Consider the following 20,434-nt stretch of genomic DNA (forward strand, 5'->3'; position numbering starts at 1 on the left):
CCAGATGAAAAAAAAAAAACAAAAAACTAGCTGTAAATTTGTAAGTTGGAAGTCAAGAAAACTCATTTATGAATGAATATGTAGCCAACAGTCAGCTCCTATTAGCCTCCCCCACGCCTCTGGTGACTGGTGACAACAGAAAGTCGGAGTCGCTCTACATGCTCAGTCCTAAAACAGACTTCTGCAGGAAAGGCAAGTATGGGACCAGCAATCAGAGTGCCTAGGTATGGGCTGGGTCCTTACATAAAAAACGAGCAAACTTGGAGAGAGCTGGCATTTCAGACAGTAACCTGCGAGGAAAAGTGAAGCCAGGCCCTTGGTGGCACCTGGTGGTATAATGAATTTACTTTTGTTGTTGCTGCATTTCATTTGTTTATCTGTTGTCTCTTGGTTTTCAGAGAGAGGCAGGGTCTCACTAAGTCCCCCAGGCTCACTAAATAGTATAAGCTGGCCTCAAACTCATAATCCTCCTGCCTTAGCCTCATAAGTGCTGACATTACAAGTAAAGCCACCACACCCAACTTAAGTTTATTTCTTATCCAGTATTTGCGCTGAGAACAATCATGGCCTTCATGAGCTGACATACGACAGTTTCTGATGTTCATTTTTCAGGTAACTATGCAAGCAAGGTGACAGGAGCAGCGCTTCTGGTGCTCCCCGTGAGCACAGCACTGGGCCTCACACCAAGCCCCTGGCTGTGTTAGTTGAATACCATACGCAACTTGGCTTCAGCAGTGGCTTTACAATAACTGGACTCATTACATTTGAAAGTGTTTGTTCAGCCACTTTTTCCAATCAGAAAAAAAATCATAATTTTTCTAGGCTGCAGGACACTATACCAAGAACATGTCTAACTTGATCTCTAAATGTATATAATGAGACATTTAACCAAAAATGACCACGGAAAGAAAGCACTATTGTATTGACCTGGGTCATATCATACTATCTTTCTGTGTCTGCATGTTTGTTGTATGCCCGTATGTTTGACAAATCCAGGGATGGCTTATGCTACCTTAATCAGTTAGCATCAATGCCACGTTGGCACACTGTCCAGGGCAGCTCCTTCACATCAGGGAGGAGCTGCCAGCTCTGGCATCAAGGCCCACTAAGACGCTCCCATAAGCCACAGGGGATGAATCCTTATGTTCCAGATGTGACTCAATATGTCACCATTGCATCCAGAAATATCTCATACTGCTCACATTTGGTACAATTCAAATAAGCCAACATCTACACAGCCGAGTTACAAACCCTACCAACACTTGTGTTGTACACTGCCTCTCCTGCCACACCTCCCCGCCCTTTATCTCCCTCATGCGGGCATGAGATGGAGGTTAGTGCCACGCAAAGAGCAGCTGTGCTGCCTGTATCCTGCTGTGCCAACCAGACTCATTTCTAAACAAGAGGGTACACAGGAAAGAAGGAGGGGCTCCAGACTACACCTCCTTGGCTCCTACGGAAAATGCTAAGGCTTCAGAGAATTTGGGAACTACTTCTTACTGTATCAGCCAGAGCGTTTCAAGGTCAACATCAGACCCTATATTCATGGCCTTCGGAGTAACTCTGAGTAAGCTACTTTTTCTCAGTTTCATTTTCCTCATTTGAAAAATCAACATAGCAATTTTTATGGATTAGGCTATTGTAGGAATCAAGTAAAGAGCTATAGTTTTTCTTTGGTTTTGTTTTGAGACAGTGTCTCCCATTATTCCCAGGCTGGCATCAAACTCATGGCAGTTCTCCTTCCTCAGCCTCTCAAGTGCTTGGAAACAGCATGAGCTACATAACAACCAAGGCGAATGGCTGCTTTTATACCTTTATTTTGCAAACAAGAAAAACCCCAGAAGATTTATTATAATGTTACTTACTGGCTGAAAATTGATATTTTTAAAGTTAGTTTTTAATTAATAATTTAATAATAATAAAAATAATAAAATAATATTAGAAGCTTGAGTATTGATCTAGAAAGCCGCCTAAGAGCTCAGCAGCTAACTGTATCCCAGAGCGAAGCCTGCAGCATCTTCCTTCAAACCATCCAGAGTTCACTACTGTAGTCCATCCACTCATCAACAAGCCTTATTTGAAAAGCATTATATTTGAGACACCTTATTGATAGAAAAAGCCATCAACCTTATCAATACAAAATGCCATGAGTTCTTCTGGGGTTGCTTTGTTGTTTAAGACAAGTCCCCTGGCTACTTCTCTACCCACAATGCTCCCTGCTCCTCTATCCACAAAACCTCAAACCAAGCCACTGCTTCCAGAATGTGTCTTCAATACTCTGTACCCTTTACCATTCCAGTCATTTTTATAAATTCTAAGCTGACAACAGATCCCTTGAAAATACAGTAGCCTTACTGGACACAGTACTTCAGACCTAAGTGAAAGCCCAAGTATTTTATTCTATATTTCATTTAAGATTCCAATAATAAAGCTACTTTACAATTCTTAGTGTTAACTTGGTTAGAAACCAGCCAAAAGATTGTCACTATTAAATTGATCCCAACTATAACATTCTATCCTCAAATAATCCTGCTACTAGAAAGGAGGCTGCCTGTGAAAACACATGATGGTTGGGGATGAGAGGGATTTTTTTTGTTTATTTTTATTTATTTATTTGAGAGCAACAGACAGAGAAAGAGGCAGAGAGAGAGAAAGAAGGGGTGCGCCAGGGCTTCCAGCCACTGCAGATGAATTCCAGATGCGTGCACCCCCTTGTGCATCTGGCTAACATGGGTCCTGGGGAATTGAGCCTTGAACCAGGATCCTTAGACCTCACAGGCAAGCACTTAACCGCTAAGCCATCTTTCCAACCCCTGGAGGGGGATTTTTGTCTTCAGGTATATAAAGGATGGTAATTACCAGGGGCAAGCAGGAGAGGAAAATGTCAGGCCAAAGAGTTTCAGAGTGAAAAAGTCTAGGACCTCATACACAACATGAAAACTATAGTCAACAGTGAAATAATATTGTATTGCATACTAGCAATTTGCTAAGAGATATTTTAAGTGTTCTTATCACACACAGTAAATTGTAACTCTGTAGGGGGAATCTATAAATTCATTGCTTAAGTGTAGTAACCATTTCAGTATGTATGTGTAAACTAAAGCATATTTCTATTCACCTTAATTATATAAAATAGAACATTAGGTAGTATTTAAAGAAAGGAGACACTTATGTACTGCTGGTAGACATGTAAACTCCATCCCCTATGGAAATTAGCATGGATGTTACTCAAAAACCTCAGAATAGATATATTACATGAGCCAGCTATAGCACTCAAGGCATTTGCCAGAGGACTCCAAATCAAGAGACCAGTGCTTACTGCAGCTCTATTCACATTATCAGTTATGGAACCAACCTAGGTATTCAACAAGAGAGGAACCAGATAAAGAAAATGCAATGCATATACACAATGGAATTTTTTTAACCATAAGGAATAAAGTTATGTCATTTCAGGAAAATAGATATAACTGAAAGCAATTATATTAAACAAATTAAGGCAATTTAATTTAATTTCTGAAAGACAAATATTACATGTTTTCTCTCATGTGTAGTGTCAAATATGTTCATAGATACATAAAATCAAGTGTCTACATATGACATGAAAGAAAAACAAAATTGTATAAGAGAACTTATTAAGGGGGGATTTAAAAAAGGAGGAATAAGGGTATAAGAAGGAAATGTGGTCAACATAAAATATTTACCTGTATAAAATGTCATTATGTAACTTAATGCCATGTACAATGAACATATGTAATGACAATTAAAAAATAACCATTATGCAAGACAGACTGACAACCCTGAGTCAGTTTGTCAAACTTCAGTAGTACTCACCTCCTCACAAGGGATCTCAGCAACATTGCTGTAAGTTACTCAGACAATTTTATGTAAAGCATTTTTATAAGTAAAATCCTTACAGGAAATCATGCTTTTGTTTTCCTTCATTATGTAGGAAGATCAAGATTCCTGGACTGAAGACCCAGTACTGCTTTTATCCATCTGTGGCTTATACTTGACTTTCCCTATGCTACCTGCCTCTAGAGTGTTCCATGGGCACTAACCGATACAGTGTTCTAACCTCTCACCAACTTTGTTACAGTGTAAAACTTTAAAACTTTAAAAGAAAACACAAGCTTATGGATAATATGCAAACATAGATCATTTGGAAAATAATGTCACTGTTGAATATTCAAAACTAATGAGAATTCTTAAGGCACAAACTCATGGGATACATAAAGATATTTCTAAAAATATATCCATAACCAAAATTACCGTTCTGATTAAATTTATGTTTTAAATAAACTATTATATATACATATATTCCATAATACATATATATTATAGAATAGTCTGCTCCATAAAGAAGGAAGCTATAAACTAGTAAAGCAAATAAGCAAAATCACTAGAATCACTAATTATAGTTAACAGAAAGATAAGAAAATGACATATAACTAAAATATGGGAAAACACAAAATGAAATGTACAGAATCCTAAAAACAAAACAGTATTGAACAACACCTAGGAAATTAAATAGTTTTGAGAAGAAAAAATCAATTTTATAAAGATTTCATCTCACCTTATAGTTTCATATGAGTATCTTTAAAAATTATTTTGTGAGGAGTAGAAAGATGGCTCACTGAGTAAAAGTGCTTGCTACAGAAGCATGAGGACCTGGATTCAATCCCTAGCACCCACATAAAACGCTAATCATGACCTCACATGTGTGTGACCCCAGTGTTAAGGAGGGGGCAGAGAAAAGGGGATTTCTGGGATTCCCAGGTCAGCCATGTAACCAAAAGTCAGGGTCCTAAAGATTCAGAGAGAGCCTCTGTCTTAAGGAGATAAGGCATAATTGTGAAAAGGGAGGATACCTGATGTACTCCTCTGGTTGCCACAAGCACACTCACAGGGTATGACCATCTGCACACACATGCAAATGCCACACACATATCACATACCATACTATACATCAAAAAGTGTCAATTTTGGAGCTAGGGAGATAGCTAATCAATTAAAGACACTTGTCTGCAAAGCCTGTTAGCCTGGGTTTACTTTCTCAGTATGCATATAAAGTCAGAATCAAAGTGGCACATACATGGCATTGGTGCACCCTCTGTCTCCACACAAAAATAAGTAAATTAAATACAGCTTAAAAAAAGAAATTGACTCTAACCCATTATTAAAATTAAGAAAAGATCATTTGAGGGTTTTTACTAACAAACTGATAAAATATCCCACATAAACAAACACATACACACCAAAAAAAATCATCTTTGGATTTAAATTAACAAAAAAAAAAGAATCTATAGCATTTTAAATATACTAAAAATTACAGTGATTAATACAGCAAGTACTAATAAAAGTATCAATGGAATGTAAGCAAACTGAAAATTCATCCCAGTTATGTGATCAGAGTATAGTAAGACATCAGAGGGGATTGGAGAGTTCATGGTTGGTCCCGTAATATCTGGTCAGCTGCCTGAGAAACGAAACTAAGTAGGACCTCTAGTTGACATTGTGCATCCAAATATATTCAGGAGGAATGAAAGGGTTAAATATTTTAACATGAAGCCAACTAATTGGATGGAAACATGCCAGAATATTATCTAATCTCAGAGCAGGAGCAGCCTGCCTAAATAAACTGCCAAAGGGGGAAAGCATCGAAAGGGGAAGAAAGACCAACAGCTCTATATACCAGAGCACATGGCGCAACGCCATACAAGCTGCAAGTAACCCGGAATGCCGTTCAGATACAGTCAGAGTTCCTGCAGGCCAACAAGAGTGAGGCAGTTATTTAAAGGGAAATATGAGCAATGTAAATGATGAATAAAAGGCTCCATGAAACTAAGAAAGTCTCACCTTATGCCATGCTTTGGCCAATAAAAACATTAGAAGATTACCAACCATGTGGAAATCCACACTATACCATTCACCAGGAGAAACACATTACAAAAGAATAGTAAAGAAATAAAACGGATAGTATAAGAAAAAATTTATATATATATATATATAATGTATATATATAATTTTATTTATATATAATTAAACTTACTAATTTAATATATATATTATATATAATATATATAATTAGTAAGTTAGAACTGAAAGAAGATGCAATAAGAAATAGGAAAAATTAAAGAAACAATTTTATTTTATTTGTGTTTTCTTCATTTCCTGTGAGTAAATATGTATAATGTTTGGAATCAGAGGAAAATATGAGATGCTGACATAAACAATTAAATACTGATAGCTAATAATAATGTATATATGTATTCTTCAAATATATATATGTATATATATTTTCCTCAAGTTATGTGTGTATATATGTATTTGTATATAGATATAGATATTCCTTAAAATCTCAAAACAAATTGATAACAACTTTTGGTAGACAAGTGGGCTGATCTCATGTGGAATAAAAACATAAAACTTAGGTAGAATTTAGCAGTGGCTAAATCAAACTACTTGAATTCTATTGTAGCTAAGTTTTTTTTCTAATGCCTGAAGTACTATATTATAGGTATGTTTTCTGTGTAATGTTTATGATAACAAAATATTAAAGTGTAACAAAAGATAAAATTTAGAATAAGTCAAGATGGGGAATTCAGTAAGGATATGATCTTTTATGTGCATGCAGTTCAGAATAGCACACAAATAAGAGTTCATGTACATTAGCAAATTGGGGGAACCTACAAATTTTAAAAGCTTAACTTTGCATGTGTTTCATTTTTGAGATTTATGCATTTTGAGTATCTAAAACTTGTGCTTTTTTGGATTTTAAAATCATACTTAGAATTAAAGATAAGGAAATTTTAAATGTATGGGAGAAAATATATTCTGAAGTATAAGAATTTGATCTTGAGTCATACAATAATAAAATTTTCACTTCCATGTTGCTAAGACCCCCATCATTGATGCTGGCAAAAGCCTGCCTTTGAATAAACCATTTCTGTTCTCACTGTTATAAAACTAGTGACTCTGGAAAAAGAAGAAAACACAGAATGACGTGCAGAGTGGCACACACCATGTTATTGCAGCTGGAGAGAGAATATGTCACTAATGACTTTCTTTCTACCCGTCAGTTATAAGTTGAGTTTCCTTTTTTCTCCAAAATAGCAAATGGCCTTTATGAGTACAAAGCAGAACTAGTGAAATTCAAAGTAATGTTCATTCCACTTGATGCTGACACTATATTAGTTCATGGAAGGAGTTATCAAACATTCATCAGGGGAAGGGGTGACTTTCTCATCTCTTCATTTGAGATGAACATAATATAACTGAGTACTATCAATTTTCTGCAGACAATCCAAAGTAACATTGTCATGAGATATTTACTACTACATCATCATTTCAACTGAGATATCATCCACAACCAACAGAAAGAACCATCTCAAGTTGTTCAATAAATGCATGCAACTAATATAACTATGATATTAATGGTTAATGCAAATCAGAGTGCAGAAATTAATTAGATACCTGACAAAATCAATAAGCGCTTAAGAAGTTCATTCATGATACAAAAACAGAAAAACAATATTTTAATTCCAAAAATAAACTCACAAGACACAATCTGGTCAGCCAAGAAGTGTGACTTTTTCACTCACAAGGTATTGTAATATTGAAATAAAGTGTAATTATTTACTTATTAACATGCTTACAATAATGACATGTGAGCTGTGGATGTAGCTCTATGGCAGCTACTGTACTAATATAGCACACTGGTTGTGTTTTCCTAGCTCAGTCCCAGAGCTGACAGTAGACAGATGATGATAAATAGATAATAGGTAGGTAAGTAGGTAGGTAGGTAGATGATAAATGATGGATAGATAGAATAAAGAAAGAAGGAAGGAAGGAAGGGAAAGAGGGAGAGACGGAAGGAGGGAGGGAGGGAGGGAGGGAGGGAAGGATGGAAGGGAGGAAAGAAATGGACCATGAAATCCTAAATGTTATGACATCTCTGTGATGAATCAGCCTAAACTCTTCTGAGCACAGAAGAGCCCCCACCACTGCACCTTGAGTGGTGTCTTCAGGGCCAAGTACAGCAGTTACAAGAGCTTCACACCCATTACAGACACTACTTCCATAGAAATAAGGATATGAAATATAGAAAGTCAGTGCCTTGGCAAAAGCTGCTATAGGGCTGGAGAGGTGGCTTAGCAGTTAAGCACTTGCCTGTGAAGCCTAAGGATCCCGGTTCAAGGCTTGATTCCCCAGGACCCATGTTAGCCAGATGCACAAGGGGGCGCAGGCGTCTGAATTCGTTTGCAGTGGCTGGAGGCCCTGCCATGCCCATTCTCTCTCTCTCTATCTGCCTCTTTCTCTCTCTGTCTGTTGCCCTCAAATAAATAAATAAAAATAAGCAAAAAAATTAAAAATATTTTTAAAAAGCTACTACACATCTAGGGATTGACAGATGCCAGATTTGAACCAAGGTAAACACCCCTCAGAATACACTCATAACCATGATATATAAACTATATTGAATAAGCTTTTCAAGGATGTTATAAATCACCTCTTTCTTCTTTTCTTAAAGAATTTTATTAATTTGTTTACATGTTGTGGACTGATTACAGAGCAGAGCAGAAATTTCAATTTGTAAACATTAAAACAAACAAAAGTTCAGGGGTGTGTCATATATCTACTCTTCCACTGACAAGTGCTAGAGGGAAGGATTCAGTGTCATAGGACAGAGATCAGCAAGTATGTCATTATGCAAAATAACACCTGTGCATTGGTATATTTGATAATTTTTGTATTGTACCTTTAATTTCTCCAAGAAGTTCACTGGTGTTTAACCTTTCCATTTTTTCCTTCCAATCTTTTGAAAGTAGTTTTTCCATGCAGGAAGAATCTACAAAAACACAAAAATTGGTGTTACAGATACATACTACAAACTCAGAAGGCAGCTGATGAGAACATCCTCCCATTACAAGCAGACAATGGTGAGTCTATGGCTGTATTTTGACTCTGCAAGCCAGTCACACCACACTGTCTGTTATAAATGCCACAACTACCTTGATTCTTCCAGAAGATAGTTCAAACTATGGCCCCGTGGAGAGGAGGGGAAACAGTGCTCAGGAATGTCTTCTTAATAGCATCACTCTAGAAACCGTTAAGGAGCATTTGTCATTTACTAGAGTGACAGGACACAAGAGGGCTCTTTCCTACAGCTTTAAACTTAGATAATATATCTTTTAATTCAGGTGACATGATTTTTTCAGTCCAAGTAAAATCACTGTGCTGTGCAAGAAACAACGATGAATCTTTAAGGGAGAAGAACCCAATCAACCTATTGACACTTAGACACTTAGATCTAAAAAAAAAAAAAAAAAAAAAAGCCAACTTCTGCAAAGCTAAAAACAAACAAACCAATAAAAAGGTAAAGTCAAGATGTTCTTTATCTTGTAGAAACCAAAATTGTTTAAACCTTTATACAAAAAGTGATGAATATTTTATGAAACAAAGTACTGGTTTAGATATCATTTGTGCTACAGTATTTTCTAAAGAACACATTGGGTCACAGGGAATATACATTTATTTTTATAAAAAATATAAAAGTTTCAGAAATCTAAACATTAAAATGTTTAAATTACCAAATTTCTTCTCTGTACTCAGATGTATTTGTAACAGGGGTTACTGCTTACAAATACTTGCTTGTACCCTTTTAAGCCTCAAATCTTATCAAACAAGCCACGTTTGCAAATGGGAATGCAGATTTAAATACTAAATCCTAAGCACAAAGCATACTCCCATTAAACTTTAACATTCCAAGTGTCAAAATTCTGATAACTTTCTTTTAAAATTATATTTAAAACGATTACTCCAGTTCCAAACACATTTTCTCTTTCATATCAGTACCTATCTCTTTAGCATTTTCCCTTTCATTCCCCCCCCCCCCCCCCCCCCCCCCGGCTTCTAAATCCTCCTTGAATTTTTCAGAATGACAGTTAGGTCAAGATGGCTCTAAGGGGCTTTAGACACTAGATAAACCTTAGGAAAAAGCAGTGATCCCTGCTTAAACGATGAGACCATTGCATGGTTGGAGAGTATTGGTGAAAATAATTAACGTCTGTGCGTGACATGGTCAATCAATCAAAGAATGGACAGAATCCAGATCAGTGTGTCAGGAGCGGCTGCCGACGGACACTTACAGCTGGTTGGGTGCCATGGACGCTGAAGTTTTTTGTAAATGAAACTCTGCTGAGGGAGAGCTCTGCCTCTGCCCCAGCTTCTTCCCTCCTCCCCCTTTCCTGGCTTCTTGTTTTCCTTCTGTCCTTCTGTTCTTTCTTCATATTTTCTTAGGCATAAACAAGTTACACTGTGTGCTTCAAAACAAGTTCTGAGTGCCCTTCTGACAGGACTGAGCTGCATAAGCACATGCTAGGTTGTAATGAATTGTAAAAACATTCTGTTAACTTTTATGCCAAGTTCAGAAATAAGGCATATATTTTGTTCTATACTATGTTGTTTCTAATCATAACAGTGAGTTCAGTAGCACATCTTCAAGGACATGTCTGTCAGAGATTATATTTTTGTCAAATCAACTTGGAATGGATGATCACAAATACAAATGGAGTCCATTCATGCACACGAGATGTAATACAAATCTCCCTTTTCTATAAATATACTTGAAATCTTTCGAAGTTCCAAAAAGAGAATGCTGAAACTTTGTGGGAGAAAAGAAGAAGTATGTGAACAATAGGAATACACAATTCAAACATAAATCAAACCAGCTTTATATAAAAGTTGTTCGTTAGTAAAATAGTTAACAACTACAAAGCATTTTACATGCTATTAGAAAATTAATCCTTATTGTAATGCTGAGTTCATCTAGCTGCATCAGTTCCTACTTCAGCGGAGGAGGCTGGAGAAAAAAATTACGGCAGCCTTGCATGTCTACACTTAGAGTGTGACAGCACCCAAGACCAGCCACTGGTTACGGGCACCCATAGGGCAATAAAAGTCACTATACAAGCGGGTTGACATTTACTTTAAACTCTTGCATATTTCAAGAGCTCAACACTCAGAAAGTCTCCTGACTAATCATGTGAATGCCAAACCTTTGTGCCCATACTACCATTGGCGCTGAAGAGTACAGCACATGAGAGGAGGAAAAAGACAGCAAAAGCCATAGTCGCAAGTACTGTATGGGCAGAAGACATGCTTGTTCCAAAACAAGTTTTTCATTAGAAATGAGGATGATAGGTACAAGGTTCTTAATGAAAAGTGATGTCTTCACTGCCCACCCCATGGGAGGGAGCAATTCACCTCAAGGTCCATGTAAGGGGGTAGGGAGATGAGGAATGGTAAGGGTGCATCATCTCTTCTTTCTGTGACACTAAAGGCACCACGTTTACAGAGGCAACTGACCAGGACAGACATGGCCCTGTCATGATCCAGCATGACTGCAGAAGCCATGCACATGGGTGCAAATAAAGCAGGCTATGTGTGTGCAGTGGGACGGGGCAGAGCACAGTGGCTTTAGCACAAGGACTCTACAACTGCAAGAGGGGGAGAAATGCCCTTCAAATAATTTTGATTACATCATTTAAATAAATATATTTACTTGATTAATATCAAGGCAACTAACAGAACTATAGTGGTGCCATATCCCACAAGGAAACACTATTCAGTAAATTCTATGAGCTAACTGTGATTATTTGGAGTTTAATAGCTGAGTCATCTTCAGCTATAAGACAGGAATGGAACAATATGCTTTTCTGAATGTGAGATTAAGAATCACAAAATGTTAGCACAAAATACAACCACAATACAGACATATGAAAATTAATATGGGGTCTTGGGAGGTGGTCAATGATTATAGGCACAAGCTTGCAAAGCTTGCCAGCCAGGATTAAACTCCTCAATGCTCATGTAAAATTGAAAGCAAAGTGATACATGCATCTGTGATCCCAAGGCACCTGAGACATTGGAGGCAGAGCTAGGAGAATCTGAAGCTAGTGGGCTAGCTTGTCTGACAGTTTGCAGTCTGGCAGTTCATATGCAGTGGCAAAGAGGCTGCCAAAAAGAAAGTGGAACACAGACAGACACCATGAAGTTGTCCTCTGATTTCCACACATGTGTCATGCTACATAGACCCATAAACATACATACACTCACATACATATGAACACAATAAATATATAACTTGTTAAAGAAATGAATATAACATATTATTCTTTCATCTTAACAGTATATTTTTAGAATTCTTATTAAATATTTTTAATTTCCAATGTGACATTTTATAAGATACCAAAATGCATCCTTCTTACTTTGAAATAATTCATTTCTATTAGTTAATATCTGTTCAGTGAAATACAAAACTTCATTTTATCTAATTTTTATGAATAATGGTGATTAAAGCCAAGTGATCCAAAACCCAAAGCTGGACATTAGCTATTGCCTGTGTTTTAAACAGGGATAAAAAGCTTTGATATAAACCATTCTGAGCTTTCTGGTTTCTGGAAGGTATTTTTTTTGTTGGGGGGGGACATTTCTGTGCAATCAATTTTTTTTTCTCTTTCAAAAGATGTTTTCTAACAACAAAAATAAAGATGCAATTCAGAACTAATTCTTTTAATCTACATAATAAGCTATAAAACCCAGTTCCACTTCTGAGAGACTGGATTTAAGGCTGGTCAATCAAATATACTTTATCAGTGTTGATTAATAACTTGGCTATTTATACTTAATTTTATGGTATAAGAGACATGCAAAGTTATAACATTTTCTAATTTATATAGTGATATTTTAGAAAGAGTTCTAAATTACTTGTAGTTAATAAAAAATTTTTTTTGTTCCACAATCTTAACAATGATTTTTGTAAAGTGAAGTTTACCATATAGGTCAATACAAGTACGAAAGCCATAATTAAAATTCAAGTCCTAGGAAGAAGAATCACAAAAAATATTAATTTTTTAAACAACAATTTACCCATAAGTAAAAACCTATTATTCCTCTTACCTCAGTGTTAGGATCTACAGTAAGAAGTGCTAAAATACTACAAACATGACATCAAAAACATCTCCCAAACATTGAAGTGAAGACACAGAGTTGAATGTCCCTATATGCATATTTACTCTTGGTTGAATCTTTTAAGAAGGGAATAAAGCCATCCCTTTTATTTTTAACATAGCAATCAACAATTTAAAATGCAATAAATTTCCTCTTCATTCAAGAACAGGGATAACTTATTAAAAGTACAAACAAGGGCTGGAGAGATGGCTTAGTGGTTAAGCACTTGCCTGTGAAGCCTAAGGACCCTGGTTCAAGGCTCGACTCCCCAGGACCCACGTTAGCCAGATGCACAAGGGGGGGGACGTGTCTGGAGTTTGTTTGCAGTGGCTGGAGACCCTGGCATGCCCATTCTCCCTCTCTTTCTCTCTATCTGCTTCTTCCTCTCTCTGTCTATCAATCTCAAATACATAAAATAAACAAAAAAAAATTTTAAAAAGTACAAATGACTGCTTTACAACTAAGTCTTACAGCAAGTATTTCTGTCCCCACTGATAATCCCCAACATTTTTCATTAGGAAATAGTGATGCACAGCTGGTTACTGTATACTCTTCCATAGTGACAAGCGTTCCACAGTGCAGTGGGTAATAGACACACACACTGTGGTTACTGTACTCTTCCAGAGTGACAAGCGTTCCACACTGCAGTGGGTAATAGACACACACACTGTGGTTACTGTAATCTTCCATAGTGACAAGCGTTCCACAGTGCAGTGGGTAATAGACACACACACTGTGGTTACTGTACTCTTCCATAGTGACAAGCGTTCCACAGTGCAGTGGGTAATAGACACACACACTGTGGTTACTGTACTCTTCCATAGTGACAAGCATTCCACAGTGCAGTGGATAATAGACACACACACTGTGGTTACTGTAATCTTACATAGTGACAAGCATTCCACAGTGCAGTGGATAATAGACACACACACTGTGGTTACTGTACTCTTCCATAGTGACAAGCGTTCCACACTGCAGTGGGTAATAGACACACACACTGTGGTTACTGTAATCTTACATAGTGACAAGCGTTCCACAGTGCAGTGGATAATAGACACACACACTGTGGTTACTGTACTCTTCCATAGTGACAAGCGTTCCACACTGCAGTGGATAATAGACACACACACTTGGTTACTGTACTCTTCCATAGAACAAGAATTACACACTGCAGTGGGTAATAGACACACACACTTGGTTACTGTAATCTTACATAGTGACAAGCATTCCACAGTGCAGTGGATAATAGACACACACACTTTGGTTACTGTACTCTTCCATAGTGACAAGCGTTCCACAGTGCAGTGGGTAATAGACACACACACTGTGGTTACTGTACTCTTCCATAGTGACAAGCGTTCCACAGTGCAGTGGGTAATAGACACACACACTGTGGTTACTGTAATCTTACATAGTGACAAGCGTTCCACAGTGCAGTGGATAATAGACACACACACTGTGGTTACTGTACTCTTCCATAGTGACAAGCATTCCACAGTGCAGTGGGTAATAGACACACACACTGTGGTTACTGTACTCTTCCATAGTGACAAGCGTTCCACAGTGCAGTGGATAATAGACACACACACTTGGTTACTGTACTCTTCCATAGAACAAGAATTACACACTGCAGTGGGTAATAGACACACACACTGTGGTTACTGTACTCTTCCATAGTGACAAGCATTCCACAGTGCAGTGGATAATAGACACACACACTTTGGTTACTGTACTCTTCCATAGTGACAAGCGTTCCACAGTGCAGTGGGTAATAGACACACACACTGTGGTTACTGTACTCTTCCATAGTGACAAGCGTTCCACAGTGCAGTGGGTAATAGACACACACACTGTGGTTACTGTACTCTTCCATAGTGACAAGCGTTCCACAGTGCAGTGGATAATAGACACACACACTGTGGTTACTGTACTCTTCCATAGTGACAAGCATTCCACAGTGCAGTGGATAATAGACACACACACTGTGGTTACTGTACTCTTCCATAGTGACAAGCGTTCCACAGTGCAGTGGGTAATAGACACACACACTGTGGTTACTGTAATCTTCCATAGTGACAAGCGTTCCACAGTGCAGTGGATAATAGACACACACACTGTGGTTACTGTAATCTTCCATAGTGACAAGCGTTCCACAGTGCAGTGGATAATAGACACACACACTGTGGTTACTGTACTCTTCCATAGTGACAAGCGTTCCACAGTGCAGTGGATAATAGACACACACACTGTGGTTACTGTACTCTTCCATAGTGACAAGCGTTCCACAGTGCAGTGGGTAATAGACACACACACTGTGGTTACTGTACTCTTCCATAGTGACAAGCGTTCCACAGTGCAGTGGGTAATAGACACACACACTGTGGTTACTGTACTCTTCCATAGTGACAAGCGTTCCACAGTGCAGTGGGTAATAGACACACACACTGTGGTTACTGTACTCTTCCATAGTGACAAGCATTCCACAGTGCAGTGGATAATAGACACACACACTGTGGTTACTGTAATCTTACATAGTGACAAGCATTCCACAGTGCAGTGGATAATAGACACACATACTTGGTTACTGTAATCTTCCAAAGTGACAAGCGTTCCACAGTGCAGTGGATAATAGACACACACACTTGGTTACTGTAATCTTACATAGTGACAAGCATTCCACAGTGCAGTGGGTAATAGACACACACACTGTGGTTACTGTACTCTTCCATAGTGACAAGCATTCCACAGTGCAGTGGATAATAGACACACACACTGTGGTTACTGTAATATTACATAGTGACAAGCATTCCACAGTGCAGTGGATAATAGACACACACACTGTGGTTACTGTACTCTTCCATAGTGACAAGCGTTCCACAATGCAGTGGGTAATAAGACACACACACTGTGGTTACTCTACTCTTTCACAGTGAGAAGCATTCCACAGTACAGTGGATTATAGACACATACACACTGTGTTTACTATACTCTTCCATAGTGACAAGTGTTCCACCATGCACTGGGAAAGCAGAGATGTACACACTTGTTACTGTATACTCTTCCACAGTGACAAGTGTTCCACAATGCAGTGGGATAATATTGGAGCCTGGAGAGCTTTAAGAGCACTCTTAAATTTTAATTAAAACCCTCCAAGCTCACTAAAAATAATTAGACACTAAAATGTGCCAGTTTTATTCTGAAGTTACTATAACATACAAAGCAATGTGCTGTGACAATTGCTAATCCCTCCTCTGCCTCTTCTTTCTGTCTTTCTTTTCTCTCTCCTATCTTTATCTGTCCCCATTCATCTTCTCCCTTCTTTCCCTTTCTCCTCTCCCCCTCTTCTCCTCTCTCTCTCTTTCTCTCTCTCTCTCTCTCTCTCTCTCTCTCTCTCTCTCTCTCTCTCTCTCTCTCTCTCTCTCTCTCCATACACACACACTCACACACACACTGAAGCAACTAATTTTTGAAATAAGAACAAGGAGTATAAATAGAGACTGTTTTCAGGCATGCAGGACTGACAGAAAAGTGAACATACACCAAATCAACCCAGAGTAACTGCCTGGCCACGTCTTCTGCTAACCAAACAACTACACAGAATTCAGCCAGCAAAGAACATTGCACATTATATCACTGATCATTTTTGATCCAGAAGCCAGACCTTTAACCTCTTCCATGTTTTTGCTATCTTAAAATATCTCATACAACACTCTATTCCATCCTATTTTTAGCCGGGCAGCAAGAGCAGCGTGCCTTTCCCATACAGTGGGTAGTGACATACACACACACCAGCACAGATGCTCAGCTGGGAGAGCTGGGCTTCTCTGCACTTGACCATTAAGGAATGCGCCAACTGTTCTGGGTAATCTCGTGCCAGTTCCCCTTTTGCTCCACACTCCCCTCTGGGAGTGGCCAATCTTGTCCCAGTTCTAATTTTTCATTTTCCTCCTACACAGCAGCCCTCCATCTTCAAAAATGATGAGAAATGTGGCATTTATGCCTAGCAATGAAAAAGCAGGCTCACTTCCCTAAACAGACCCAAACTTTAAAACAATTAACCCTCCCCTCTTCTTTCAGATAAATTACTAAGTATAAAATGCAATCTGTTTCCTTTGTTTACTCAATAAGAACAATTTGTAAATGACTCAAGGATAAAATTCAGAAAATGTTGTGCTAAATTAGAACCATTATAAACATGCTAATGACTCAATGCTCAAGTAAAACATGCATGATCGGTGTGAAGAAATGCATTTAGTTCCTGTAAAATTCTGTTGTACTGCCTTAAGATGATTTGGTCATTGAATCAGATATATTCCTTCCATGCAGGATGCTAACTCCACAGCCAGCCACTTCGCCCAGCAGCATGCTATGAGCATAAGGCGTGTACAGGGGCACGTGGGGACTGCGCGGCAAGCGGGTGTGGAAAACGTCATTGGGACAGCGGGGTGCAAGACTCTGGGTGTTCAGAGGAAGACAGCATTTGAAACCTGCCAGATGCACAAACAGACATTGTCACCTTAGGTGTGAGATTTTCTCTCCATCCTATTTTTATCTACCAAACTTTTCATAGGCCCCCATGACAACGGGTATTTAGCACACATTCATGGAAGTCACACCTTTGCTATAGCTGCTGGTACAAGGCACCTCTTTCATCTGTTCTCCAGGGCTGCCTCACACCTAAAACACTAACAAAGGATCATTCAAAATCTAATTGCTCTCACGTATCCATCAAAGCAAAACTGCTGCCCATGCCAGCAAAGAAAGAAAAGCAACATTCAGCAGGAGATTCCAAGGCTGGAAACCTGGTGCTGGTGTTAGAAGGGACTTCCGTAATTGTTAAGACTATCATCCACATCTCAGAAATGAGGAAACAGAGTGAGGACAGGGAAGCCACTGGCACTGTCAACTTCAGAAGGCACTGACAGAGGCCTGACTGCGGCTCCGGGCATGCTCTACTCAGAGGACTGCCCAACCATGAGTGACACGTCAGCTTCAGAGTGCTCCGTGGGATGCTGTAGTGGGATGGGAATAACTTTAGACTTACTAGTCACAGCTTCAGATGGGGCTGAATCACTCGAATTCTGTGGAGAAGAGTGCTAAAAATTCACACTTTGTGCAATAAGCAAACACATGCACTCCTGGTGGGTCTTCCTATTCCTCCACTTTTCTTTCTCCACATCACTTTATCTTGTTTCCTTCCTGAGTTGTCACCCACTGAGGGATCAGTTCAGTACTGCAATAACTGCTGACCAAAATGGTTCCTGCTTCTCGGATGGCTTGTACTTTCATGGTGGAGACTATATAGAGCTTGAGACCATGGTTTCTCACTCATCGCCTCCGAAACCTTCTGAAGGGTCATAACGTTAATGTCCCACTAGAACTGTGGAGGGCCATATTTCTAAAACACATCTCACCGCAGGCCAAATTCTGCACACCCTCCCATCTGTCCCTGCTGTCTGTTTTCACAACTGCTTATTTCATTTTTACCTTTCCTATCCTTATTAACTGCATTTAAGAAACATTAGTCTGCAGATACAATAATTTAATCATTTTGTGTCTAGTATATTCTGTACTTCTATGGAGAAATATTTCTGAATGTCACCATTGTCTTGACAGAGTTCCCAACTGCACTTCTCTGTTCCCTGCTTCCTGTTGCTCCTTCCAGCCACCCAAAGAGGAATCTGACCTAGTCAGTTTCCTGCGGGCACTATCAGAAAGCTCTCTCTTGCTCAGGATGAAAACTAAAAACTTGTGAACTAAGAATTGCCATGGCCACCCCACCCCCATGAAAAAAAAGAAGAAAGAGAAAAGCAGAGAGAAGAGCAGACAGAATAAATCTTTACTCTACTTTACTTTACTTAGCTCCCTTGTGACCCAAACAACTAAAGCCAAATCCTACTGCTAGTGTGTGGAGTGAAATATTTTAAGGTCCTACAAGTTGTTGCCTTAAATGAAAACCTAAACAATATGAAAATCATAAGAAGTTGCACATATAAGAGGGCATCATGTTCCAAATATTAACAACATGGAAACCAGCAATGCCTTTACCATATTAAATAGGTAAACTTGAAATAAGCTTCTTGCTTGACTTCAAGATTTAAAAAAGGCCTTCTAATTGTCACAGCAGTACAGCTCAGATACTTCTCTGCATGGCTGGGTATTTTCCCAATGTGATATCAACTAAAGAAGATAAAACAGAAATAAGTTGAAAGCCAAGGCTCACTCACTAAAAGCAACAAAAACAAACCATACAGATTATATCTCTAATAAACAGCTTCCAATTTCAAAGTATGCTCACCTTCATTATTCGGGTTGTTATAAAATAAAGTGTAAAATAAGCTTTCACTCATAAAGTCCTCCTTGTTTCTATTTGATTTATGAATCAATAATACTAAATGATGAGTTTAGTTAACAGGCTGCCTCTCTAATTGAAGTGCTGGGTTAGCCACAGGCTGCACTAGTAAGTGTAAAAGTAAAAGCTCCACGTTGGCTCTGTGCTCAAAGGAGCTCTGAAGTATGACTCACTCCATATGGCTTCTGCATTATCCCTCAGTCTTCCCTTTGTGCCATCCTCCTGCCTCACGTGCCCAGTGCCACTGACCTCCGTCATCTACTCATGCACCATCCTCCTTCCTCACACGCCCAGTGTCCCTCACCTCCATCCACTACTCATGCACCATCCTCCTTCCTCACATGCCCAGTGTCCCTCACCTCCATCCTCTACTCATGCTCCATCCTCCTTCCTCACACGCCCAGTGTCCCCTCACCTCCATCCTCTTCTCATGCACCATCCTCCTTCCTCACACGCCCAGTGTCCCTCACCTCCATCCTCTACTCATGCACCATCCTCCTTCCTCACACGCCCAGTGTCCCTCACCTCCATCCTCTACCATGCACCATACTCCTTCCTCACATGCCCAGTGTCCCTCACCTCCATCCTCTACCATGCACCATCCTCCTTCCTCACACGCCCAGTGTCCCCTCACCTCCATCCACTACTCATGCACCATCCTCCTTCCTCACACGCCCAGTGTCCCTCACCTCCATCCTCTACCATGCACCATACTCCTTCCTCACACGCCCAGTGTCCCTCACCTCCATCCTCTACTCATGCACCATCCTCCTTCCTCACACGCCCAGTGTCCCTCACCTCCATCCTCTACCATGCACCATCCTCCTTCCTCACATGCCCAGTGTCCCTCACCTCCATCCTCTACTCATGCACCATCCTCCTTCCTCACATGCCCAGTGTCTCTCACCTCCATCCTCTACTCATGCACCATCCTCCTTCCTCACATGGCGAGTGTCCCTCACCTCCATCCTCTACCATGCACCATCCTCCTTCCTCACATGCCCAGTGTCCCTCACCTCCATCCTCTACCATGCACCATCCTCCTTCCTCACACGCCCAGTGTCCCTCACC

The 20,434-nt window shown here is 39.3% G+C and overlaps 1 protein-coding gene across 24 annotated transcripts in view; it reads right to left on the reverse strand.

Annotated features, from left to right (window-relative positions):
* Sox6 (SRY-box transcription factor 6) overlaps window positions 1–20,434 on the reverse strand; it is a 610,295-nt gene that overhangs the window by 234,462 nt on the left and 355,399 nt on the right. For all 24 annotated transcript variants that reach the window (XM_045144830.1, XM_045144813.1, XM_045144834.1 and 21 more), the window contains one exon: window positions 8,759–8,848. In XM_045144830.1, coding sequence (XP_045000765.1) covers window positions 8,759–8,848 — 90 coding nt within the window. The remainder of the gene's footprint in view (window positions 1–8,758; window positions 8,849–20,434) is intronic.

Source organism: Jaculus jaculus, chromosome 3 (genome assembly GCF_020740685.1).
Source record: "Jaculus jaculus isolate mJacJac1 chromosome 3, mJacJac1.mat.Y.cur, whole genome shotgun sequence".
NCBI lineage: Eukaryota > Metazoa > Chordata > Mammalia > Rodentia > Dipodidae > Jaculus > Jaculus jaculus.